Source organism: Macaca fascicularis, chromosome 12 (genome assembly GCF_037993035.2).
Source record: "Macaca fascicularis isolate 582-1 chromosome 12, T2T-MFA8v1.1".
NCBI lineage: Eukaryota > Metazoa > Chordata > Mammalia > Primates > Cercopithecidae > Macaca > Macaca fascicularis.
The window spans coordinates 109,196,953-109,224,438 of record NC_088386.1 but is presented as its reverse complement, the minus strand read 5'-3'; the positions used below and the strand labels follow the sequence as shown (position 1 = coordinate 109,224,438).

General features: G+C 37.4%; 1 protein-coding gene across 6 annotated transcripts in view; it reads right to left on the bottom strand.

Annotated features, from left to right (window-relative positions):
* SPAG16 (sperm associated antigen 16) overlaps positions 1-27,486 on the bottom strand; it is a 1,157,251-nt gene that overhangs the window by 1,079,416 nt on the left and 50,349 nt on the right. For all 6 annotated transcript variants that reach the window (XM_065526049.2, XM_045368377.3, XM_045368378.3 and 3 more), the window contains 2 exons: positions 20,096-20,203; positions 13,449-13,566 (listed from right to left, as the gene is read on the bottom strand). In XM_065526049.2, the coding sequence (XP_065382121.1) occupies positions 13,449-13,566; positions 20,096-20,203 (226 nt within the window). The remainder of the gene's footprint in view (positions 1-13,448; positions 13,567-20,095; positions 20,204-27,486) is intronic.

Genomic DNA, 27,486 nt, shown 5'->3' with positions numbered 1-27,486 from the left:
TTAATTATTTATTTTAGGTAAGCATCTGAAACATTTATTTCACAGCATAGTTTCCTGAATTAAGAATACTCATTGTACACTTTAATAATTATTCAATTCTTTATTTTGAGAGCAGTTTTTCCTCTGTTCAAATTGTTTCACAATAACTATCACCTTTATATTTATAAAATATAAGGCAATTATCGCTTGTAAAGTAAAATATGAAGAAGTTGTTTTTATTCCCCAAACTCTTACCTCATTTTACAACCACATATATTCTCTATTTTATTAAACATGTCTTATAATTAAGAACATTTGTTAGCTTGGTGTCATGATTTACCTGTATTCCTGAAAAACAGACTTAAATTTCAAATTTGACCTCAAAAAGCTATTTCATCTTGCATTATATATGATTATACCAATACAAAATACCATCTGTTCAATTACATAAAAATATATACTTTTTTCTACTATCACTGGATAGTAATATTTCTTTATTAATAGAAAATAACAATTTATTAATTATAATCTATAGATGAGTGCTCATGAAATGCCTAGGTTAAAAAAAGTAAAATATTACTATCTATTCCTAGAAGCCAAAAGAATTATAAATTTCAAAAATAAACTTTTTATTTAGAATAGCATAAGATTAACAGAAGAGTTGCTAATGTAGTACTGAGAATTCCTGTTTTGTCCCATGCCCCTTTTCCCCCATTAACATCATACATTGTAATGATACATTTTTTACAAATAATGAACCAATATTGATACATTATTATGAATTACAGGCCATAGTTTTAGTTTTATTAATTTTTACATAATATCCTTTTTATGTTTCAAAATCACATCCAGAATACCACCTTACAACTAGTTTTTAGGTCTCTTTAGCCTCCTCTGGACTGAGACAGTTTCTCAGTCTGATATAGCTTGGATATTTGTCCTCTCCAAATCTCTTGTTGAAATGTGATCCCCAATGTTGGAGGTGGGGCCTAGGGGAAAGTGTTTGGGTCATGGGGGCAGATCTCTCATGATTGGCCTATGACCCTTCCCACTGTTCATGGGAAATCTGGTTGTTTCAAAGAGTCTGGGACCTCCCTCCTCTCTCGCCATGTGACATACTTGCTCCCCATTCACCTTTCACTGTGAGTAAAAGCTTCCTGAAGCCCTCACCAGAAGCAGATGCTGGTGCTATACTTCTTGTACAGCCTGCAGAACCATGTGCCAAATAAACCTCTTTTCCTTATAAATTACCCAGTCTCAGGTATTCCTTTACACCAATACAAAATGGACTAATACACAGATTTTCCCTGATTTTAATGTCCTTGACAATTTTGGGGAACATTAGTCTGACAGTATTTTACAGAACAGCCCTAGATTTGAGGTTGCTTGATATATTTCCCACAGTTAGACTAAAGTAATGTATTTGCAAGAGGAAGACCACAGGGGAGTGCCATTATTATTAGCATATTACATCACAGATACATGCTACCAACATTACTTAAAACTGATGATGTTAACCTTGATCCTTTGATCACACGATGAGAAGTCTGCCAGGTTTCCTCACTGTAAAGTTACTTTCTTCCCTATTTCCATTGCATTTCTGGTTGCAAGTCATTACTTACTAAGTGCAGCCAACACTTAACAGCTGAGTTGTTAAGCTCTACCTACTTGAGGGAAGGATTATCAACATGTATTACTTGGGATTCTTCTGCAGAGATTTGTTTACTCTCTCACATGTTTTTACTAATCATTTATTTATACCATTAAGGAATCAAAGATATTTATTTTATATTTTGAGTTATAATCCAACACTACATTATTTTGTTGCTCAAATTGTTTCAGAAGGTTTGATCACTGGAAGCTCCTTCAGGTTGGATTCCTATAATGACAAACCTGACTCTATTGTTTGATGTTTGAGTGTCAACAGCCTTTAAGCTTTACCTCCTCACTCTTCCCTTGTGCCCAACATCTGGGCAACTGGATAAGAATGCCTGGGTATTCCCTTGTGTGGTACTGATGGGAGATTCAAATAAGTCAAGCCTCACCTCACATATAAGAAATCTTACCCTGGCCCTAATCCCCAACTGCAATAAAAACCCCCAAGCCAGTCTCCCTTCCTTGCTCTCTCAAGCCATTTCAGAAATGTTTGGGAGGTAATGTGCAGCTCCCCTTAGCAAATTCAATTACACAAGTAGTGAATTTATTCACAGCCTCTGTGTGTGTGTGTGTGTGTGTGTGTGTGTGTGTGTGTGTGTGTGGTGTTATCAGTCTGAATACCCAAATCAAATTTGGTTGGGGATCCACTGACCTCTGCAGGTGCCCATTACAGTTCCTGTGTCATAACTTGACATATCCCATTATTATGTTGTTGTTGTTTTTCTTTTCTGTTCTACTTTTTGAGAATTTCCTTCCTTTCTAGCACAAGAGAATGTTTCAAGTGCTCCATGCCCATCTAGTATTTTCTCTGCCCAGCTCTAGAATCAGACACTTCTCCAAAGTACCCTGGTTTCCTTTCCTTTTATTAAAGAGTGATATCAGAAATCAAGATCTTAACACTGGACATGCTCATTGCTGGTGAAGTGTCACAACTTCTAGACCCTCCAAGCAGACAGACCTAAAATATATATATATTTAGATTTAGTTTTTAGTGTGTATACACACACACACACACACACACACATATTCAGACTTAGAATCCCATGATCCAAAAAAGATAAAAGATAATTTAGTATACATATATACTTACAAATCAATTCTATTTCACCATTTTTGGGGGTCATGGAGTTCTAATTCAAAATTTTGAACACTATTTTCAATAATTTCATAAAACTAAAAACAAAGTTACAGGTTTTTCATTACATTTTAAATAAATGTTGATTCACTGTCTATTATCTACTAAAGAAATTTGAAAACATGTATTTCCTATTGGATTTTCGTCATCCCACAGTGTATTTTCACTCTTTCATACACAAACTAGCTAATATTCAAAAATTTTAAATTATTATACAATCCTTCTTTATGCAAGGTATAGGTTTAAGGAGAAACACAGTAAATGCTCATTAAGATAAGGTTTTTAAGGAAGTAACAATCAGGAATCCAGGTAGAAACATAAGATGCTTCTTACAGCTCTTAACTCACATCCTAAAGTTTGGTTGGAAATGAATTCTCAATGCATAACTGCATCAAACGTTGAAATAAAGAAATATTCAAAAGATAAGCACAAAAGTAATATATCTTCTAAAGATTATAGAGAAACATTTCACATATTTTAAGATATTTTCTCTGTACACATATTTTGAATAAATTCATTCTATAGCTTCATGACACACTACTAATATGTTCAATTTAAAAGGCTAATCTGTGCCTGTACACCCAGGGTATAGCTGATTAGTATGCTACAACAGAAGGAAAGGATTGGTTGGCCATAAATCATTCTTTATATGAAGGGTACACAAACAGTTTCCATTCATTAACTGGTAACCTTGGCTTGTTCCACAAGGACACACCTGGAGAGCTGACAGGACTAGGACTATATTCTGTGCCCTAATTTGGAGAGTAGGTTAATTAAGCCTTGGTTTAGACTTGTATAAGGGATATTTGACAGTCACTTTGGCCACTTAGCAATTTGAGTTTAGAGAATTATGAGTCTTCCACCTTTTGCAATAGATATCAAATATTTACACAGCCTTTCCTATAACTAGGACTTGCATTGGCTCCATGAATCCTGTGTACCCATTTTGGATTCTGAACAAAATCTAGTGATATAAGGAACAATGTAGAGTTTGGGATTTATCCTGAGAATGGTGGCTGCCACATCCAGTTTCCATTGACAAGCATAACAAAATTCAGAAAGAGTATCAAGCATTCAGTATTAGCATTGTCCATGGTAAAACCTGCACTGACAGCCCAGTGGCGGCAACAGTATCTCCTATTTAAATTTGACTTTCTCAAATTGTAGTGAACCTGCCACCTTGAACAGCAGATTTGGGGAGAAAAGCTATTTATAAATCCTAACTGCTCCGTTTTATTTCTTTTTTTCAACGTTATGTTAAGAGTAGAACTAACTGTCCCATATTAGATATCAAGAAATTTGCTCTTTAGAATTTTCCAACTAAGGTTGCTTCCAAGATGGCTGAATAGGAACAGCTCCAGTCTGCAGCTCCCAGTGTGATCAACAAAGAAGACAGATTTCTGCATTTCCAACTGAGGTGCTGGTTCGTCTCACTTGGGAGTGGTTGGACAGTGGGTGCACCCCACGGAGGGCATGCTGAAGCAGGGCAGGGTGTTGCCTCACCCAGGAAGTGCAAGGGGTTGGGGGATTTCCCTTTCCTAGCCAAGGGAAGCCGTTACAGACTATACCTGGAAAAACGAGACACTTCCGCCCAAATACTGCACTTTTCCCATGGTCTTAGCAACAGGCAAACCAGCAGATTTTCTCCCGTGCCTGGCTCTGTGGGTCCAACGCCCACAGAGCTTTGCTCGCTGCTAGCGTAGTAGTCTGAGATTAACCTGCGAGGCTGCAGTCTAGCGGGAGGAGGGGAGTCCACCATTGCTGAGGCTTCAGTAGGTAAGCAAAGCAGCTGGGAAGCTCAAACTGGTCAGAGTCCACCACAGCTCAGCAAGACCTACTGCCTCTATAGACTCCACCTCTGGGGACAGGGCGTAGCTGAACAAAAGGCAGCAGAAACTTCTGCAGACTTAAACCCCCATGTCTGACAGCTCTGAAGAGAGCAGTGGTTCTCCCAGCATGGTGTTCGAGCTCTGAGAATGAACAGACTGCCTCCTCAAGTGGGTCCCTGATCCCCATGTAGTCTGACTGGGAGACACCTCCCAGTAGGGGTCAACTGACACCTCATATAGGCAAGTGCCCCTCTGGGACAAAGCTCCTCGAAGAAGGAGCAGGCATCAATATTTGCTATTCTGCAATATTTGCCATTCTGCAGCCTCTGCTGATGATACTGAGACAAACAGGGTCTGGAGTGGACCTCCAGCAAACCCCAACAGACCTGCAGCAAAGGGTCCTGACTGTTAAAAGGAAAACTAACAAACAGAAATAGAATCAACTTCAAAAAAAAGGGCACCCACAAAAAAACCCCAACTGTAGGTCACTAACATCAAAGACCAAAGGTAGATAAAACCACAAAGATGGGGAGAAACCAGAGCAGAAAAGCTGAAAATTCTAAAAACCCAAGTGCCTCTTCTCCTCCAAAGGATCACAGCTCCTCACCAGCAATGAAACAAAACTGGATGGAGAAAGACTTTGATGAGTTGACAGAAGTAGGTATCAGAAGGTCAGTAATAACAAACTTCTCCGAGCTAAAGGAGCATGGTCTAACCCATCGCAAGGAAGCTAAAAACCTTGAGAAAAGGTTAGACGAATGGCTAACTAGAATAAACAATATAGAGAACACCTTAAAGGACCTGATGAAGCTGAAAACCACAGCACAAAAACTTTGTGATGCATGCACAAGCTTCAGTAGCCAACTCAATCAAGTGGAAGAAAGGATATCAGTGATTGAAGATCAATTTAATGAAATAAAGTGAGAATACAACATTACAGAAAAAAGAGTAAAAAGAAATGAACAAAGCTGCCAAGAAATATGGGACTATGTGAAAAGATCAAATCTACATTTGATTGGTGTACCTGAAAGTGACAGGTAGAATGGAAACAAGTTAGAAAACACTCTTCAGGATATTATCCAGGAGAACTTCTCCAACCTAGAAAGGCAGGAGAGCATTCAAATTCAGGAAAAACAGAGAACAACACAAAGGTACTCCTCAAGAAGAGCAACTCCAAGACACATAATCGTCAGATTCTCCAAGGTTGAAATGAAGGAAAAATGTTAAGGGCAGCCAGAGAGAAAGGTCAGGTTACATACAAAGGGAAGCTCCTCAGACTAACAGCAGATCTCTCTGCAGAAATTCTACAAGCCAGAAGAGAGTGGGGGCCAATATTCAACATTCTTAAAGGAAAGACTTTTCAACCCAGAATTTCATATCCAGCCAAACTAAGCTTCATAAGTGAAGGAGAAATAAAATCCTTTACAGACAAGCATATGCTGAGAGGTTTTGTTACCACCAGGCCTGCCTTACAAGAGCTCCTGAAGGAAGCACTAAACATGGAAAGGAACAACCGGTACCAGTCACTGCAAAAACATGTCAAATTGTAAAGACCATCGATGCTATGAAGAAACCGCATAAATTAACGGGCAAAATAACCACCGAACATCATAATGACAGGATCAAATTCACACATAACAATATTAACCTTAAATGCAAATGGGCTAAATGCCCTAATTAAAAGACAAAGACTGGCAAATTGGATAAAGAGTCAAGACCCATCAGTGTGCCGTATTCAGGAGACCCATCTCATGTGCAGAGACACACATAGGCTCAAAATAAAGGGATGGAGGAAGAGTTACCAAGCAAAGGGAAAGCAAAAAAAGCAGAGGTTGCAATCCTAGTCTCTGATAAAACAACTTTAAAACCAACAAAGATCAAAAGAGACAAAGAAGGCCATTGCATAATGATAAAGGGATCAATTCAACAAGAAGAGTCAACTATCCTAAATATGCACCCAATACAAGAGCACCCAGATTCATAAAGGAAGTCCTTAGAGACCTATAAAGAGACTTAGACTCCCACACAATAATAATGGGAGATTTAACATCCTACTGTCAATATTAGACAGATCAATGAGACAGAAGGTTAACAGGGATATCCAGGACTTGAACTTAGCTCTTCACGAAGCAGACTTAATAGACATCTACAGAACTCTCTACCCCAAATCAACAGAATATACATTCTGCCCAGCACCACATCGAACTTATTCTAAAATTGAGCATATAATTGGAAGTAAAGCACTCCTCAGGAAATGTAAAAGAACAGAAATCACAACAAACTCTCTCTCAGACCACAGACCACAGTGCAAACAAAATAGAACTCAGGATTAAGAAATTCACTCAAAACCACACAACTACATGGAAACTGAATAACCTGCTCCTGAATGACTACTGGGTACATAACGAAATTAAGGCAGAAATGAAGACGTTCTTTGAAATCAATGAGAACAAAGACACAACATACCAGAATCTCGGGGACACATTTAAAGCTGTGTGTAGAGGGAAATTTATAGCACTAAATGCCCACAAGAGAAAGCAGGAAAGATCGAAAATTGACACCCTAACATCACAATTTAAAGAACTAGAGAAGAAAGAGCAAACAAATTCAAAAGGTAGCAGAAGGCAAGAAATAACTAAGATCATAGCAGAACTGAAGGAGATAGAGACACACACACAAAAAAAACCTTCAAAAAATCAAATAATCCAGGAGCTGGTTTTTTGAAAGATCAGCAAAATTGATAGACTGCTAGCAAGACTAATAAAGAAAAAAAGAGAGAAGAATCACATAGATGCAATAAAAAAATGATAAAGGGGATATCACCACTGATCCCACAGAAATACCAACTATCATTAGAGAATACTATAAACACATCTACACAAATAAACTAGAAAATTCAGAATAAATAGATAAATTCCTGGGCAAATACTCTCTCCCAAGACTAAACCAGGAAGAGGTTGAATCTCTGAATAGACCAATCACAGGCCTGAAATTTAGGCAATAATTAATAGCCTAACAACCAAAAAAAGTCCAGGACCAGACGGATTCACAGCCGAATTCTACCAGAGGTAAAAGAGGAGATGCTACCATTCATTCTGAAACTATTCCAATCAATAGAAAAAGAGGGAATCCTCCCTAATTCATTGCATGAGGCCAGGATCATCCTGATACCAAAGCCTGGCAGAGACACAACAAAAAAAGAGAATTTTATACCAATATCCCTGATGAACATCGATGTGAAAATCCTCAATAAAATACTGGCAAACCAAATCCAGCAGCACATCAAAAAGCTTATCCACCACGAAGACGTCAGCTTCATCCCTGGGATGCAAGGCATATGCAAATCAATAAACGTAATCCATCATATAAACAGAACCAACAACAAAAACCATATGATTATCTCAACAGATGCCAAAAAGGCCTTTGGCAAAATTCAACAGCCCTTCTTGCTAAAATCTCTCAATAAACTAGGTATTGATGGAACATATCTCAAAATAATAAGACCTATTTATGACAAATCCACAGCCAATATCATACTGAATGGGCAAAAAACTGTAAGCATTACCTTTGAAAACCAGCGCAAGAAAACGATGCCCTCTCTCACCACTCCTATTCAACATAGTGTTGGAAGTTTTGGCCAGAGCAATCAGGCAAAAGAAAGAAATAAAGGGTATTTGATTAGAAAAAGAGGAAGTCAAATTGTCCCTGTTTGCAGATGACATGATTGTATATTTAGAAAACCCCATCATCTCAGCCCAAAATCTCCTTAAGCTGATAAGCAACTTCAGCAAAGTCTCAAGATACAAAATCAATGTGCAAAAATCACAAGCATTCCTGTACACCAATAACAGACAGAGGGCCAAATCATGAGTGAACTCCCATTCACAATTGGTACAAAGAGAATAAAACACCTAGGAATCCAGCTTACAAAAGATGTGAAGGACCTCTTCAAGGAGAACTACAAACCACTGCTCAGTGAAATAAAAGATGAAATAAAAGACACAAACAAATGGAAGAACATTCCATGCTCATGTATAGGAAGAATCAACATCTTGAAAATGGCCATACTGTCCAAGGTAATTTATAGATTCAATGCCATTCCCATTAAGCTACCAACGAGTTTCTTCACAAAATTAGAAAAAACTACTTTAAAGTTCGTATGGAACCAAAAAAGAGCCTGCATAGCCAAGACAATCCTAAGCAAAAAGAACAAAGCTGGAGGCATCAGGCTCCCTGACTTCAAACTATACTACAAGGCTACAGTAACCAAAACAGCAAGGTACCGGTAACAAAACAGATATATAGACCAATGGAACAGAACAGAGGCCTCAGAAATAACACCACACATCTACAATAATCTGATCTTTAACAAACCTGACAAAAGCAAGAAATGGGGAAAGGATTCCCTATTTGATAAATGGTACTGGGAAAACTGGCTAGCCATATGTAGAAAGCTGAAACTGGATCCCTTCCTTACACCTTACACAAAAATTAATTCAAGATGGATTAAAGACATAAATATAAGGCCTAAAACCATAAAACCCAAGAAGAAAACCTAGGCAATACCATTTAGGACATAGGCACGGGCAAAGACTTCGTGACTGAAACACCAAAAGCAATGGCAACAAAAGCCAAAATAGACAAATGGGATTTAATTAAACTAAAGAGCTTCTGCACAGCAAAAGAAACTACCATCAGAGTGAACAGGCAACCTACAGAATGGGAGAAAATTTTTGCAATCTACCCATCTGACAAAGGGCTAATATCCAGAATCTACAAATAACTTCAACAAATTTACAAGAAAAAAACAAACTACCTCATCAAAAGGTGGGTAAAATATATGAACAGACACTTCTCAAAAGAAGGCATAAAGCAGCCAACAGAAACATGAAAAAATGCTCATCATCACTGGTGATCAGAGAAATGGAAATCAAAACTACAATGAGATACCATCTCATGTCAATTAGAATGGCGATCATTAAAAAGTCAGGAAACAACAGATGCTGGAGAGGATGTGGAGAAATAGGAACACGTTTACACTGTTGGAAGTGTAAATTAATTCAACCATTGTGGAAGACAGTGTGGTGATTCCTCAAGGATCTAGAACCAGAAATATCATTTGACCCAGTGATTCCATTACGGGGTATATACCCAAAGGATTATAAATGATGCTACGATGAAGACACATGCACACGTATGTTTATTGCAGCACTATTTACAACAGCGAAGACTTGGAACCAACCCAAACGTCCATCAATGATAGACTGGATTAAGAAAGTGTGGCACATATACATCATGGAATACTATGCTGCCATAAAAAAGGATGAGTTCATGTCCTTTGACATGAACATGGATGAAGGTGGAAACCATCATGCTCAGCAAACTATCACAGGGACAGAAAACCAAACATCGCATGTTCTCACTCATAGATGGGAATTGAAAAATGAGAACACATGGACACAGGGCAGGGAGCATCACACACCGGGGCCTGTCATGGGATGTGGGGCTGGGAGAGGGATAGCATTAAAAGAAATACCTAATGTAAATGACGAGTTGATGGGTGTAGCAAACCAATGTGGCACATGTATACCTATGTAACAAAACTGTACATTGTGTACATGTACCCTAGAACTTAAAGTTAAAAAAAAATTTCCCATTAATAAAGATTTTCCAAATTGGGATATTTTTAGGGTGAAAGTTAAATTTATTAAAAATTACCCTGTGCAAATGGGTGTAAATCAGGATTGCTGGAACAAACGAGGACATAGAACATCCTGTAACATAAAAGAAGATAGGGAGATATTTCATCCAATAGAACAAAGAAGTGAAAAGAGTTCTGTGCCTGAGTGACGGACGAGATGCCTGAGGGATGAGGTAACAATAGGTCAGACATGAGTCGTGGTTTATCTACCAAGTGAAAAATGTAAGTGGGGCCAGCTGGAAATGAAGGGCAAATAAAGCCAGATAGTCTAGAGATACTCCAAGAATTTAAGTACACTTGCTCTTAGCTTTTCAGGCAATAGCCTAGGAAAATTGACAACCCCTTAAAGACTCCTTCATATTTTACATTGTGCTAGAAAAACATACTACTCTCCAGGTGATGTTGAAAATGGACTGAGAAAGGTATATCTGTGTAGATGGACCCTAACTGGTTTCCAAATTGCTCATGGCTTGTATTTGCAATATAGAGAAATCAGAAGCCTCAACCACCTCAGTGGGACACACGGAAATGTTAATATTTGATGTACTAGAGCAGAAAAAAAACTAGGGTTAGGATAATGAGGTCACAGATATAAAGGAGTTCACAGATATTGTGGCAGAGGCCATGGATTTAGCAAGGTGTGTTGGGTTCACATACAAAAGAACTACCCTGGAACTATCCAGGAGCTATCCAGACCTATCCAGCTATCATGTACCTGGACACCACCAACCTAATCAAACAAGTCACAGTACTCTGGAGAGTGAATATAGCCTGTAGACTTTAAACTATATGGATAGATAAGTAACTTTTTTACTAGGAACCATCTAGGGAAGAATAAAAAGGGCATGCCATTTGAAGGAAGAAAATGAGCACTAATAACTATGTTTTAGCTAAACATTCAGTTAATATAATATTCAAACACCCTGTGTTAAACCCAAAGACACTGGTTTAACTCATAAAGACTGGAATAGTCTTTAATACGCAGGTTATCTTTTATTTTGTCTTCAGCAGGAGTAGGAGTTCAAAGACAAAACCAGTTGCAGATAATAAAGATATATTTCTTTGCAAATCTGAACAGTAGTGTGAAAAATTCAACTTTAACTCATAGATCAAATGATTTTAACTTTTTAAACATGTTTTAATCTTATACACATATCAATCATAAGGCAAATAATTTATCCCTATTTAATAAGTGAGTAAAAAGACATATTTAAATAACCCGAATCCTCACTTGGCTGTTTTATAACACAACTGGAATTCATACCAGCCATTCCCAGTCCTTAGCTCTTTCCACTAAACCATCAAGGAGCAACTTGAAACACAAATATTGTACATGGTATATAGGAGATAAGCATGAGACCAGGAGGACTAAAGAGAGTAAGATGGGTAGCAAAAATTCAAGCATGGCCCATCTGGAAGAGGAAATAGTAAGAGATCTGAATCTAGCTCCTAATACCTCAGGATATAGAATAAAGCCTTTTGTTAGGAGACTGGGGAAGACAGATTAGATGAAAAGAAGCAAGGGTATGAAATTCTGAAGGTTTGATTATAATGCCATAAAATTTAAAACATTGTTAAACTCATTTGTATTAGTTCATTCTCACATCACTATGAGGAAATACTCGAGACTGGATATTTTATAAAGAATAGATGTTTAATTGGCTCAAGTTCCACATGGCTGGGGAGTCCTCAGGAAATTTACAATCATGGTAGAAGACACCTCTTCACAAGGCAGCAGGAAAGAGAATGAGTGCAAGCAAAAGAAATGCCAGACGCTTATACAACCATCAGATCTCGTGAGACTCACTCATTATCATGAGAACAGCATGGGAGAAACCACCTCCATGATTCAGTTACCTCCACCTGGTCCCGCCCTTGACACGTGGGGATTATTACAATTCAAGGTGAGCTTTGGATGGGGACACAGCCAAATCATATGATCATTGTATTCAATATTACTTAAAATTCAAACATTCAAACCACAAAATTAAATTCAAGCACAAGGGGCATCAAGACAATGATGTTTTGCATTTTCGTTGCTAAGAATTTCACTCAAAAGACAAAATAAACTTGATTAAAGCATGTCTTAACAATAAAATTATTCAAAAGAGTATTATCATCATGTAAGCTTTTGTAGCTTCTGAATGTTTGGCCAAAAATGAAAATCTCCAGAAAACAATAATAGAATGTTAAGCATAGTTGCAGTTTTACATATTCCAAAAAAATTGTTAAATGGTTTTAAAGTGGCATATAAACATTTTGTTTCTTTTTCTTAAATTTTTATGCCAAAGGTATCTCACCCACTACCCTAGGTCTAGGCCTATACAAAAACCCTAAAAGGATGTCACCCATCAGCAAAAATTACAAAAGACTTGAGTCAGTACCTAGGAGGGAGTTTTTATTTATTAAAATATCTCATGTAAGTTTCACAGCAATCTTAAAAGGTAATGTCTTTGGTCTTTGCAGCTACATTTTATATATGAGAAATCTGAGCTCCAATTTGTTTAAATAACTCTCCTAAGGTTAACGTTTATAGCTGTCAAAGCTGGCATTTAAACCCAAGTTTGACCACAATAGCTAAGTTTTTTCTTCAATCTACAATTTAATAATCTGCTATAAATTTATGTCTCAATTAAATGACATTTAATTTTTTTTGAGACACTGTCTCACTCTGTTGCCTAGGCTGGAGTGCAGTGGTATGGAGCCATCTCTGTTCACTGCAACCTCTGCCTCCCAGGTTCAAACAATTCTCATGCCTCAGTCTCCCAAGTAGCTGGGATTACAGGCCTGTGCCACCACACCCGGTTATTTTTTTCTTCTTTGGTATTTTTAGTAGAGACAGGGTTTCACCATATTGGCCAGGCTGGTCTTAAACTCCTGGCCTCAAGTGATCCACCTACCTTGGTCTCCCAAAGTGCTGGGATTACAGGCATGAGCCACCAGGCTGGCCTAATTTTATAATAATCTTTATATGTAGTTAAATGGATAAATACTTTTTCTGAATGTTTCCAAATGGATCTCTCTTACATGAAAGTTGGTTGAAAATGTTTTAAAATTAATCTCAGAAACAAAACCAGTATTTCTACTTGTATTATTTTAAAAAAATGATTAAAAGATCATTTTAAGTTAGCTTTGACTGTATCTTTACCTGCCCAACTACTTTGTCTCTTTCCAAGGAGGTCAGCATTTTCTCCTTCAGTAAAGTGTGGTGTTTCTCATGTAACACCCTTATAGTTGGTTCATAAGACGCATAATGTAACTTCAACCTATAAAAAATAAAAAGTCAATAGTATCTTAAGGGGTTATTGAGTTAAATCAGTAATTTCCATCTAACATCGAAACCTTTTTTTCTTTTTCTTTTTTGCTGTGAAATAAAAATAAATAACCTCATAAAGGTTAACACACTACAGCCAAGAAGCACAAAAAGCACACAAATTCACTGCAACTTGAGGGTGGAGGGTGCACTGAGGGAGCAAATCACGTCTTAATTAGTTCTCTATTTCCTACTAGTACCTTTTGCTGTATCCAAGTATGTACTCAGAATATTGCTGCTACCCATGAAATTTTTTAAAATGCAATTCCTTTTGTTAATTTGGAAATGACTGCCAGAAAGACAAGGGCCACAAATAATAGATGATTAAACATGGAGTGTCATTCACATCAAAATAAACTAAAGGATGGTCTTCAAAACAAGTTTGGCTAATCTTCTATTTTAAAAATTAAGTATAAAAACATTTTGATACCTAAACAGAAGGAATAGTTCAGCCTAGTATATAATGTAAATACCTTTAAAAATCTGTTTTATTTGAAAATGACCTCAAAATCTTTTTATTGAAGTGTAATTTACATGGATAAAACATACAGCTCTTAAGCGTTACTGTTCAGAGTTTTGAGAAATGCACACCCAAGTAGTACACATTATCAAAATATGAAACATGTCTAACACCCCAGAAAATTCTAGAACTTCACGTATTTGGTAACATATAACATGTTCTCTTTTTTAACTAGTTTATTTCACTCAGCATAATGTTTCTTTAGATTATTCTTATTACTTTACATCGCAATACTTCACTCCTCTTTACTGTGAGTAGTATCCCCTTGTATGTAAATGTGGTTATCCAATATTTTGCTGAAGAAAACCTGAGTGGATTTTAGTTTGGGCTATCATGAATAAGGCCTCTTTAAACATTCTTATATAAGTCATGTAAGATTTTTTGATCATATATCTTCATTTATTTTAGATAAATACCCAGAAGTTTAATTGCTGGATTGTAATTTATACTACCAGCAACCCTATATGACCGTCCTGGTTGCTCTACATTCTTGCCAACCTCTGGCGACATCAGTCTAATGAGAGTTTATCCATCTTATTATCAAATTTGTCAGCTTTATTATATTTTCCATTAACCAACATCTAACTTTGTTGATTTTTTGTTTGTCCATTTGCTATTTTATTGATTTCAGCTCTTATTTTTCATTTCTTCATGTTTCTTGGTTGTAGTTTGCTCTTTTTAAGCTTCTAAGATGACATCATTGGTTTTAAAACTTTATTTTCTAAAATAAGCATTTAAAGCTATCAATTTCAATTTAAGCTGCATTGGCTGCATTTCAATATGCTGCATTTTTAATCATTCAGTTCAAACTATTCTCTAATTTCTTTATTTGCCTCATGGATTATTTAAGGCATACTACTTAATTTCCAAATATTTGAGAAACCCCCTGAGGTTTTTCAATATTGATTTCTAATTTAATTTGATTTTGGTCAGAAAACATTCTTTGCATGACATCAGTCCTTTGAAATGTATGGAGACTTGTTTTACGGTTCAGTATATGATCTATTTTAGTGACAATTCCATGTGAACTGGAAAGAGCCAAGTAGAAGTCAAGAAATGTTAACTATGCTCAGTTGATTGACAGCACTCTTCTACACAACCTCTGGAATCTCTGTTTTGCTCAGAGCTTCCCAGGCACTGTTTCCTGCCAGGCTTTGTGTTCTCTCATCCTATACTTCCACAAGTTAGTTATGAGGCCAAAGATTGAAAAAGACTATTGCAGATATTTCTTACATTTCACATACCTCCTTCGTTCTGTGTACACCATGCTGCAAGTTCCAGCTACCTTTATAGCCCTGAACTCTGATCTCTGCCTCTTCAGCTCCGAAAATCACCATGCTCTGCTTAGGCTATATCTGGTCCCCTCTGTTGGAATGGGAGTCTGTAAGGGCCAGGAAATAAATAGGGTCCTGGCTCACAGCATATTTGGTCCATGTACCCAGCCAGTGATCAATTCCAGTGTTCCTGAGTAAATAATTGGAATTGATATGCTTGGCAATTGGAATAAGCTAGCAGAATGGGGAAGGTTATCCCCAGCCCCTTCTTGGATGTCAAATACATCTATGTATATTTCTTCCTACACTTTCTAATACTGAGTGTTAAAATCCTAAGTATAACTAAGGAAATATCTATTTTTCCTTTCAATTTTATCAGAGTTTGCTTCATGTATTTTGAAGCTCTTATATTACAGTAATGCATATTTAATATTATGTCTTCCGGGTGAACTGACTCTTTATTACATGAAATGTATGAAATGTCTCTGTCTTCTTCTCTGGTTCTCAGGATGCCCCTGAGAATGTTTTTCTGTAGCCCTATGGGCTTACAGAGGTGGGCCCCATTTCCTACAAAGAAGTAGTACTTCAGCTGTGCTGCAAGATGCTGAAAAGCCCTCTTCCCCACAAAGAAAGAGATGTCCCCACCCCGGCCCCACCGCTGGAAGTATCCCTACCTCCTCTCCTCAGTGTGATTACGGAGGAAAGAGACTATACATCTAAACTGCTGCAAAAAATAGTCAGCATGTACTGGCAGGAACCAGAAAAGTACCCCCAGAGGCTGGATTTTGAGGTACTTGATTAAAGGGGGGTGGAATGCAAGACTGGATAAACAATAATTCCTTGACCTCCACACAATGGATTTAACATTATAGTAAGAACTCCAGCGAATAAGGTAGATTCACTTCTAGGGTGGTCCTTAGAAACTTGGAAAAAGATAGCCAACACTGTGAAGTAGAAATGCTGGAGCTACCTTAGCAGACAGTAGAGGAAGCACTCCATAACACCATAGCAATTATATACTGTTATAAATAGCCTCAATTTTTCTGCAAATTACCCCTGGCTATTTAATCGAGTGGCTATTTACTGGGGAAAGATATTTTTAAGAATTTGTCGTTCAAATTCAGAAACTTAAAGCAAAAGCATGACCCCCCTGTTAGAATGGGAGTCTATAAGGGACAGGAAATAAGTAGGGTCCTGGCTAAAGTCTGCTCACAGCATATTTGGTTCATGTAAGCACCCAGTGATCAGTTCCAGTCTTCCTGAGTAACTAATTTGAATTTGTATACTTAATAATTGGAATAAGCTAGCAGAATGGGGAAGGTTATGCCCAGCCTCTTCTTGGATTTCAAATACACCTATGATGGACTATTTGATATTGTTCCAGAAGTTCTGTTTATGTTTTTTCAGTCTTTTTTCTTTGAGTCTCTGCTCATTTCTTTTCAGCTTTTTTCTCTTTGAGCACCAGTTGGATCATTTTCCATCTTCCTGTCTTCATGTTCATTGATCTTTCCATTGGCAATGTCCAATCTTCCAAGACCTACTAGTAAATTTTTCATTCGCACATTATGTTTTTTTCAGTTCTCAAATTTCAGTTTAATTCTGTTTATCACTCCTATAGGCACCATTTTCTTTAAAACTCTAAGCATTTCATAATAACTGTTTTAAAGTCCCTGTCTGCTAAATCTGTAATTCTCTTTTCTCTGTGTCTGCTTCTGCTTTTTCCTGATTATAGGACATATCTTCCTGCTTCTAGATATATCTATAGATAGATCAATCCATATAAACTTTATTTATTTATTGTATGTTGGACATACACTTGTCTGAATTTTGTTTTCTTCCTTTAAAGAGTTATTTTCTGACAGACAATTAATTTCCCAGTGAATCAGTTGAGTTTTTCAAAGCTTATACCTTTAAGCTTTTTGGAGAAAAAGTCTAAAGCAGCATTTTCTCTAGGACCAACTAGGTCTGCTTCTATGGCATGGCTTGTGGAGGATATTAAGTAAATGTTCAGAGTATTCAGTGATGTTCCTTCCCTTATGGCTGATCAGTACTCCTACATCTCCCAGCACTCTGCAACCTCTGGAATCTCTATTTTGCTCATAGCTTCCCAGGTGCTGTTTCCTGCCAGGTTTCGTATTCTCTCATCTTATACTTCCACAAGTTAGTTACGTGGCCAAAGACTGAAGAGAACCATTATAGATATTTCTTAAGCTACATTTCATGTACCTCCTTCCTTCTGTGTACACCATGCTGCAAGTTTCAGCTACCTCTGCAGCCCTGAACTCTGATCTCTGCCTCCTCAGCTCCGAAAACCACCATGCTCTGCTTGGGTTATATCTGGTCAAACTGTGGGCTGAAAAGTACCTTCAGGAAGATATGTGGGGTGAACATCCTGCTCATTTTGTGTTTGTCTTCTCTTAGGCATCAAGGTCCTGCTTTGCCAATTTTCCACCAACTTAAAAAAAAAAAAACTGCCTCATGTATTTTGTCCAGTCTTATAGTTCCTTACATTTGGGGAGCTAGTTTAGTACTAGTTGGAGAGCTAATTCTATACTATTTACAATGGCATAGTGCAAAGCAGAAATTCCCTAAAAGTCCTCCAAAAGAATAATATTTTATTTCATTAATAATTGAAACAGAGCTTTTCATTTTCTATATTTCATAATGTTCTATAACATTTTCAATTTCTATAATATTTATAAAAGTCATTAATTTGGATATCACATTATACCTCATTGATGATAGCAATAGAAATTAAGTATTAAAGTGCAGTTGCATTTTATATACATTTAATGTGTATTAATACGACATTCAGAAAGAGTAATAAAAATAAAAATTTAGGTAGTACATACAGTTCTATCCTCCGTTCTGATTAGCTTCGTGTGTGTGTGTATGTATGTGTGTATATATATACACACATACATACATGTATATATATACACACATACATACATATACTTTGGTGTATACTATAATCTCCATAAACATTACATATGTCTAAATACATAAAACACACAGATATAGAATTGTATACACACAACCATATACACTGTAATCTGTGGATGGTTGAAGAATTTTAAAGAAAATATTGATGGCAAAATTTCCCTTTTTTTACTAACTTTGGAATTTAACTCATTCATGAGATATGGCTTGACTATCTTCTGTTAAAAGAATTAACAACACATAGAATTTCACTAGAATGTAACAAAGAAAAAACATCGCTACAAAAAAATTAAAACATAAAAAAATTTAGCTGGGTATGGTGGCATGCACCTGTAGACTCAGCTACTCAGAAGGCTGAGGTGGAAGGATTGCTTGAACCCAGGAGTTGGAGGCTACAGGATGCCTTAATCTCACCACTGCATTCTACCATGGGTGACAGAATGAGACTCTGACTCTAAAAAGCAAAACAAAACAACAAACAAACAAAAAAGAAATACTATAAAATTTATTATCAAACTAGTTGAAAAATTTACAGAAAAAGTAAGGTAAACATTTAATGTTTTACAATGAAAGGAAATATGGATACACTATTAATGTATTTGGATAAAATATGACATAAGAGATCTCAGACCCCAACTTTGCCTGGCATCAAAAACACTCTATCCTATAGCTGATTTATTATGCAATAGCACAGCTATCAGGCAAAGTATTCACTGTGTTTGACTGGTTAACTTGATGCCCAGCTTTTTTGTGACTTGATGGCATCACTGAAGTTTTGTTTTAGGTCTTTATAAAATGCGCTTTAGTGATTCATCCAGATTGCTAAATGGAGATGTTTTTCTTAATGATTAAATGAAGAAATAAAGGCTATCTGAGTATAGACCAAGTGTAGCTATATTACAAAGTAATGTGTGCTTCTTTACAAGGGTGCCTGAAATAATGAAATATGAAAAAACATATAATCTAAAGTGATTAATTTTATATGAAAAGTATTCTCTTTAAACGTATTAGGAATTTGAAGAAGTATGGTATATTTTTAAATATAAATGGTTAGGGGCTATTGTATTGGACAGTACAGATATAGAGTATATCATCAAGAAAAGTTCTGTTGGATAGCACTGCCTTAGAGCAAGCAAATAGAATTTTATTTAAGGATTGTAAATTTCTTTACTTGTTTTTGTAGGGGAGGAAGGTAAAGAAGGAGAGAAAGTAAATCTCAATAATGTCTTCAAAATAATTTATAAAAGACTTTTAAATTCATAGTCATTTAGAGATATGTCCCCTATCCCTGCAATACCACAGCTGCACTTCACTCTCTTTGCATACAATTTGATGAACATACCATGTTTTTTCATGTCTTGGCACATTTGCAGAGGATGTACTATCTGCCAACAGCACTGTGCTGACCCCACTTCCTCACTGTCTACTCTTACTTGTACTTGAGAATTTAATTCCTGTGGAAATAAATCCTTGAGTCATCTCACACTCCAATCTTATTGGGATGATGGCCCTCTTGGGTGGCATAGCAACAATGCAGTGTATTTCAGTATATTTCTGCTTAACTCCTCCCACTTCACACACACAAATAGTTTCTGAGACCCTTGACAGCAAGGGCCGCAACTTACTCATCTTATGCTCAATAAATGTGGAACTAATAACTTTGTCTAAAACTTTCTGTCATAATCAAATTACTTAACATGTATTAAATAACTCTTTAATAAATAGTCCAACAAATATAAGCTTACCCTTTGAGGTCATTGATTAATTTGTTTTTTTCCTGGACTATTCGCTTGTGATGCATTCGATGAAAATCACGCTCTTTCTGAATTTTCAGCAGATCTTCTCTAGCTTTGCTGCAAAAAAAATAGTAACTTTATAAATCACTGCTAATTCCTTTTTCAAAAATTATTTAGTCTTGAGTTCAAATCTAGTATTGGGCCATTCAGAAGATAATAGGAAAACAAATATTTTGCTATAATTCTCATTGAAGGTTCCCATCAAACATAATTTGTATAAGGTCATATTAGGTTTGGGGGTGAAGGATGAAAGGGCAAAACCTGTAGTTCCAAAAATATGATTCATCTACATTTCATCTAAGTAAGTGAAAATTAAAGGTATGCTGCCAGAACATGTCCATAGTATAAACCATTTACTTCCAAAGAGAACTTGTTTGGCTTGGAAAATTGAAATATATGAAACACGGTAATTCAAAATTATTAAAAATAAAGACTTTATGGAATTTAACTCTGAACTTCCTAGAATGTAAAGTTAAAGAGAATATACTAGATTATTCAGTTCTGATATTTGGGAAAAGAAAGCATATAAATTCTAAAACACCAAGATTTTATGGTATATATTAAATAAATATATGTCATCAGTGGATCTGATTATTACATAATTCATAGCTTGATGAGAATGGTCTTCAATATCAGTGCTGTAATACAGAAAAATTTTTCAACTTGATATATCTTCTGCAAACCTCTGGCATAAGGCAAGCGAAAGCATTCTTTCTAAGTCCAGGTTCTATGTGAAAATTTAATAAGAAGGTTTCACTTACCTCCATAATATATTAGTTTCAATATAATAATGTGAAATATAATTTATAATGAAAAAGTAGTTCTCAACCTCAGATAACTGACAAAGTACTACAGCATTGAGACTGTCACATTTCTATTCTGAAAAATGGACTGCTACCTCACATTAGGCTTGAAACAGAAGAAATCTACTTTTCTGGGTCACAACTATTTCAAAATTGTGATTCACATAAAATAAATGCACATGAACAGATTTCTGCTTTAAGTGGTGTCAGAACAGCCAGTCACTGAGGAGCAGTGTATGGGATGCTACCAAAGATGTTTATGAGATAAAGTAAGGCTCTCAATGAAGCATAAGTCAAGATCAGTGACTTCTTGATGCAAGATCAAATTACATGAGGCATATGGTGCAAGGTCTCAGATCCATTCTTCCAAGTTTCTTTCTTCTTCTTTTCTTTTTTTTAAATTTTAAGTTCTGGGGCACAGATGCAAGTTCTGAAGGTTTGTTACATAGGTAAACGTGTGCCATGGTGGTTTACTGCACCTATCAACCCATCACCTAGGTATTAAGCCCAGCATACATTTGCTATTTTTCCTAATACTCCACCGCCCCCAACCACACCTCCCACCCCCCAACAGGCCCCAGTGTGTGTGGTTCCCTTTCCTGTGTCCATGTGTTTTGATTGTTCAGCTCCCACTTATAAGTGAGAACACGCAGTGTTTGGTTTTCTGTTACCGTTAGTTTGCTGAGGATAATGGCTTCCAACTCCATCCATGTCCCTACAAAGGACATGATCCCATTCCTTTTTATGACTGTATAGTATTTCATGGTGTATAAGTACCACATTTTCTTTATCCGGTCTATCATTGATGGGCATCTGGGTTGATTGCATGTCTTTGTGATTGTAAATAGTGCTGCAATGAACATACACATGCATGTGTCTTTGTAACAGAATGATTTATATTCCTTTGGGTATATACCCAGTAATGGGATTGAGTCTATGTGTGTCTTTGCATGTGAGATGGGTCTCTTGAATACAGCACACCAATGAATCTTGACTCTATCCAGCCTGCCACTCTGCATCTTTTAATTGGGGCATTTAGCCTATTTACATTTAAGGTTAATATTGTTATGCATCAATTTGATCCTGTCATCATATTACTAGCTGGTTATATTTTGCAGACTTGTTTATGTAGTTGCCTCATATTGTCACTGGTCTGTGTACTTCAGTGTGTTTTTGTAGTGGCTGGTAATGGTTTTTCCTTTCCATATTTAGTGCTTCCTTCAGGAGTGCTTGCAAGGCAGGCCTGGTGGTGATGAATTCCCTCAGCATTTGCTTGTCTGAAAATCATTTTATTTCTCCTTCATTTATGAAGCTGAGTTTGACCAGATACTAAATTCTAGGTTGGAAATTATTTTAAGAAAGTCAAATATTGGCCCCCACTCTCTTCTGGCTTGTATGGTGTCTGAAGAGATCTGCTGTCTGATGGGCTTCCCTTTATAGGTGACCTGGCCTTTCTCTCTGGCTGCCCTTAAAATTTTTTCCTTCATTTTGGCCCTGGAGAATCTGACGATTATGTGTCTTTTGCTTGATCTTCTCATGGAGTATCTTACTGGGGTTATCTGGGTTTCCTGAATTTGAACATTGGCCTGTCTTGCTAGGTTGAGGAGGTTCTGGATGATATCCTGAAGTGTGTTTTCCAACTTGGTTCCATTCTCTCTGTCTCTTTCGGGTACTCCTATCAGTCATAGGTTTGATTTTTTAACATAATCGCACAGTTCTCAGAGGTTTTGTTCATTCCTTTTCATTCTTTTTTTCCTCTACTCTTGTCTGCCTTATTTCAGCAAGATAGTCTTTAAGCTCTGATACCCTTTCTTCTGCTTGGTCTCTTTGGCTATTGATGCTTGTTATTGCATTGTGAAGTTCTTGTGTTGTGTTTTTCAGCTCAATCAGGTCATTTATATTCCTCTCTATACTAGTTATTTTGGTAAACAGCTCCTGTAATGTTTTTTATCATGGTTCTTAGCTTCTTTGCAATATGTTAGAACATAATTCTTTAGCTCAGTGAAGTTCATTATTGCCCGTCTTCTGAAGCCTACTTCTGTCAATTCATCCATCTCAGCCTCAGCCCAGTTCTGTGCCTTGCTGGAGACATATTGCCATCATTTGGAGGGAAGAGGCACTCTGGCTTTTTCAGTTTTCAGCATTTTTGTGTTGATTCTTTCTCATCGTCATGAGTTTATCTACCTTTGATCTCGAGGTTGCTGACCTTTGTATGGGTTTTTTGTGGGGTCCTTTTCATTGATGTTGTTGTTTTCTGTTTTTCTTTTAGCAGTCAGGCCCCTCTTCTGTAGGGCTGTTGCAGTTTGCTGGGGGTCCACTCGAGACCCTATTTGCCTGGGCCCCTCCCACCCCTGGAGGTATCACCAGCAGAGGCTACAGACCAGCACAGATGGCAGCCAGCTCCTACCTCTGGGAGCTGTATCCCAGAGGGGCACCAACCTGATGCCAGCTGGAATTCTCCTGTATGAGGTATCTGGGGACTCCTGTTGGGAGGTCTCATCTAGTCAGGAGGAGTGGGATCAGGGACCTGCTTAAACGAGCAGTCTGGCTGCCCCTTGGTGGAGGAGGTGTGCTGCACCCTCATCTGGGCTCCCCTGACTCTCCAGAGCCAGCAGGTAGAAAAGACAAAGACCACGGATCCATTATATCACAGCTGCCCCTTCTCCTAGTGACTCCTCTCAGGGATACCAAAGTTCTGTTCATGAACTCCTGTCTAGGGATGCTGAAATTCCCACAGAGAGGCCTGTCTCAGTGATAAGAAATGGATCAGGGTTCCACTTAAGGAAGCAGTCTAGCCATGAACTGACACAGCTGCTGTGCTGCGCTGTGGGGAATTGCTCCTAGTCCTGACCACCCAGTCTCACTGGCACCTACAGCAGGGGACAATGGCCAAATGGAGCCGCAGTGATGGTGGCCGCCCCTCCTGCCCTGGGAATTAAGTCTTCTTAGGCAGTCTCTGGCCTGCTGTGTTGGCTGGCAGGGATTCCAAGCCAGTGTGTTTTAGCTTGTGGGGTTCTGTGGAAGCGAGGCCCCTTGGCTCCCTGGCTTCAGCCCCCTTCCCACAGGAGTGGACAGATATACTGCCTCATGGGAGTTCCCAGAGCTGGAGTATGCAAATACTCTGTGTCTTGGTGCCTGCTCAAATGGCCAGCCACCCAAGCAGCTGCCATGTCTTTACAGTTCTGTGCTTGGGACGCAAGGCCCTGGTAGCGTGGGCTTGCAAGGGGAACTCCTGATCTGTGGGTTGCAAGGATCCATGAGAAAAGCATGGTTTTCAGGGATGGGTAGCACAATCCTGCACCACCTCCTTTGGCCCAGGGAGAAAGCTTCCTTTGCCCATGCAGCTCTTGGGTGGGCCCTTGATGCTTTTCCTTGCTTTCCCTGGGTTGCACCAACCACCTAGTCAGTCCCAGTGAGAGAAGCTTGGTACCTCAATTGAAGATGCAGAATTCATTTGCTCTTTTCATCCTTCTTGGTGGGAGCCGCAGAATGGAGCTGTTTCTATTTGGTCAACTTGGCTGCTCCCGCCCTCTACGTTTCTTTCTCCCCACCTCCCAGTACACCCTATTTTTAAAAAATGACCTCTACTGTTATTTATTTTACTGCCAATTTTGTAGTTTTCATTACGTGTAAATAAACAACGTTCAGGTGACTCACAATACTCATGGTGAACTTTCTCCACCTAAACCTCAACCTCATTTTCATGCCAACAATCTTATATGTGCCAAGCAATGATTGACTCGAACATTCAGTCTTGAAAAATCATCTGAGGAATATACTAATGATTAGATAAACAATGTATTCTTTCCTGATTTTAACCCATGTGTGTATATCAAGAATATAATTTGACAAATAAGTTGACAACATAAGTTGAGAAATAATATAGATAATGATATTGAATGAAGTGCTTGTTATCTAATTTTTCTAATTTGCTTGTCATTGCATTGCTTCTGGTCAAGATGTCTCTATTGTAAAAACAAAAATTAATGGTTATTTTCCTTTAAATATTTATAGTGTATTTTTTAGTGTTAGTGTAGGAGTTACATATATACACTTTAACAAAAAAGATAGTGCAATTTAGGACAGTTTTGCATCTCAACGACAATAAAGCCTATATTCAAAATAGATCTTTCAATTTTTAGATTGTAGACAGGGATGTAATTTTCTCAAGTTCATTATGAGATTCTTTGGGAACAGTTCATTATGCTTGTGACAACCCTTTTTGAATTGTCTTGTTATTTGCATACTTCCATCTCTTCCAAAATACTACAAACTTCTAGTTTTAACCATTTATCTATATTGCTAAATGAAAATATAATTTTTAATTATTACTTTTTAAAATTTTTGCAGGTACATAGTAGATGTATATATTTATGGGGTACATGAGATAATTTGAAACAGGCATGCATGTGTAAAAATCATGGAAAACAGAGTATTCATCCCCTCAGGCATTTATCCTGTTACAAAAAATCCAATTTTACTTTTAGTTATTTTTAAATGTACAATTAAGTTATGACTACAATAACTCTGTTGTGCTAACAAATACTAGGTCTTATTCATTTTCTATTTTTTTCTGTACCCATTAACCATCCCTGCCTCACTCACACCCACCCACTACCCTTCCCCAGCCTCTGGCAACCATCCTTCTACTCTCTATCTCCATTAGTTCAATTGTTTTGATTTTCAGATCCCACAGATAAATGAGAATATGTGAAACTTGTCTTTCCATGCCTGGGTTAACATAATGACCTTCAGTTCCACCATGTTGCAAATGACAGAATCTCATTCTTTTTTACAGCTGAATAGTTCTCCATTACATATATGTACCACATTTCCTTTATCCATTCATCTGCTGATGGACACTTAGGTTGCTTTCAAATCCTGGCTATTGTGAACAGTGCTGCAACAAACATGGGAGTGCAGGTATCTCTTTGATATACTGATTTCCTTTCTTTTGGGTACATACCCAGCAGTGAGATTGCTGGATCATATGGTAGATCTATTTTTAGTTTTTTGAGGAACTGTGAACTGTTCTTCACAGTGGTTGTACTAATTTACGTTCCCACCAACAGTGTACAAGGGTTCCCTTTTCTCCATATCCTTGCCAGCATTAATTATTACCTGCCTTTTGGATAAAAGCCATTTTAACTGTGGTGAGATGACAGCTCATCGTAGTTTTGACTGACATTTCTCTGATGATCAATGATGTTGAGCACCTTTTCATGTACCTGTTTGCCATTTGTATGTCTTCTTTTGAGAAAAGTCTGTTCGGCGGGGCGCGGTGGCTCAAGCCTGTAATCCCAGCACTTTGGGAGGCCGAGATGGGCGGATCACGAGGTCAGGAGATCGAGACCATCTTGGCTAACACAGTGAAACCCCGTCTCTACTAAAAAATACAAAAAACTAGCCGGGCGAGGTGGCGGGCGTCTGTAGTCCCAGCTACTCGGGAGGCTGAGGCAGGAGAATGGCGTAAACCCGGGAGGCGGAGCTTGCAGTGAGCTGAGATCCGGCCACTGCAGTCCAGCCTGGGCAACAGAGCGAGACTCCGTCTCAAAAAAAAAAAAAAAAAAAAAAAAAAAAGAGAAAAGTCTGTTCAAATTTTTATCCATTTTTTAATTGGAGTATTAGATTTTTTTTCCTATAGAGTTTCTTATATATTCTGGTTATTAATACCTTATCAGATGAGTCATTTGCAAATATTTTCTCCCATTCTATGGGTTTATCTCTTCACTTTGTTGCTTATTCCCTTTTCTATGCAGAAGCTTTTTAACTTGATGTGATCCCATTTGTCCATTATTTGCTTTGGATGCCTGTGCTTGTAGGGTACTACTCAAGAAATTTCTGCCTAGACCAATGTCATTGAGAGTTTCTTTTAATTTTCTCTTAGGAGTTTCATTTTGATTTGATTCTTTGCATATGATGAGACATATTGTTCTAGTTTGATTCTTCTTCATATATATATCCAGTCAGTTTTTCCAGCACCATTTATTGAAGAGATTGTCTTTTCCACAGTGTATGTTCTTGGCACATCTGTCAAAAATGTGTTCACTGTAGGTGTGTGGTTTTGTTTCTGGTTCTCTATTCTGTTCCATTGGTCTATGTGCTTGGTTTTATGTCAGTACAATGTTGTTTTGGTTACTATATTTCTGTAGTATAATTTAAAGTCAAGTGATCCAGTTTTGTTCTTTTTGCTTAGGATAGCTTTGGCTATTTTTTTATGTCAGTACCATGTTGTTTTGGTTACTATATTTCTGTAGTATAATTTAAAGTCAAGTAATGTGATCCAGTTTTGTTCTTTTTGCTTAGAATAGCTTTGGCTATTCTGGATCTTTTGTGATTCCATATACATTTTAGGATTGTTTTTTCTATTTCTGTGAAGAATGTCATGGGTATTTTGACAGGGGTCACACTAAATTTGTAGGTTGCTTAGGGTAGTATGGACATTTTAACAATACTGATTCTTAGAACCCATGAACATGGAATGTCTTTCCCTGTTGTCGTGTCCTCTTCAATTTCTTTCATCAGTGTTTTATAGTT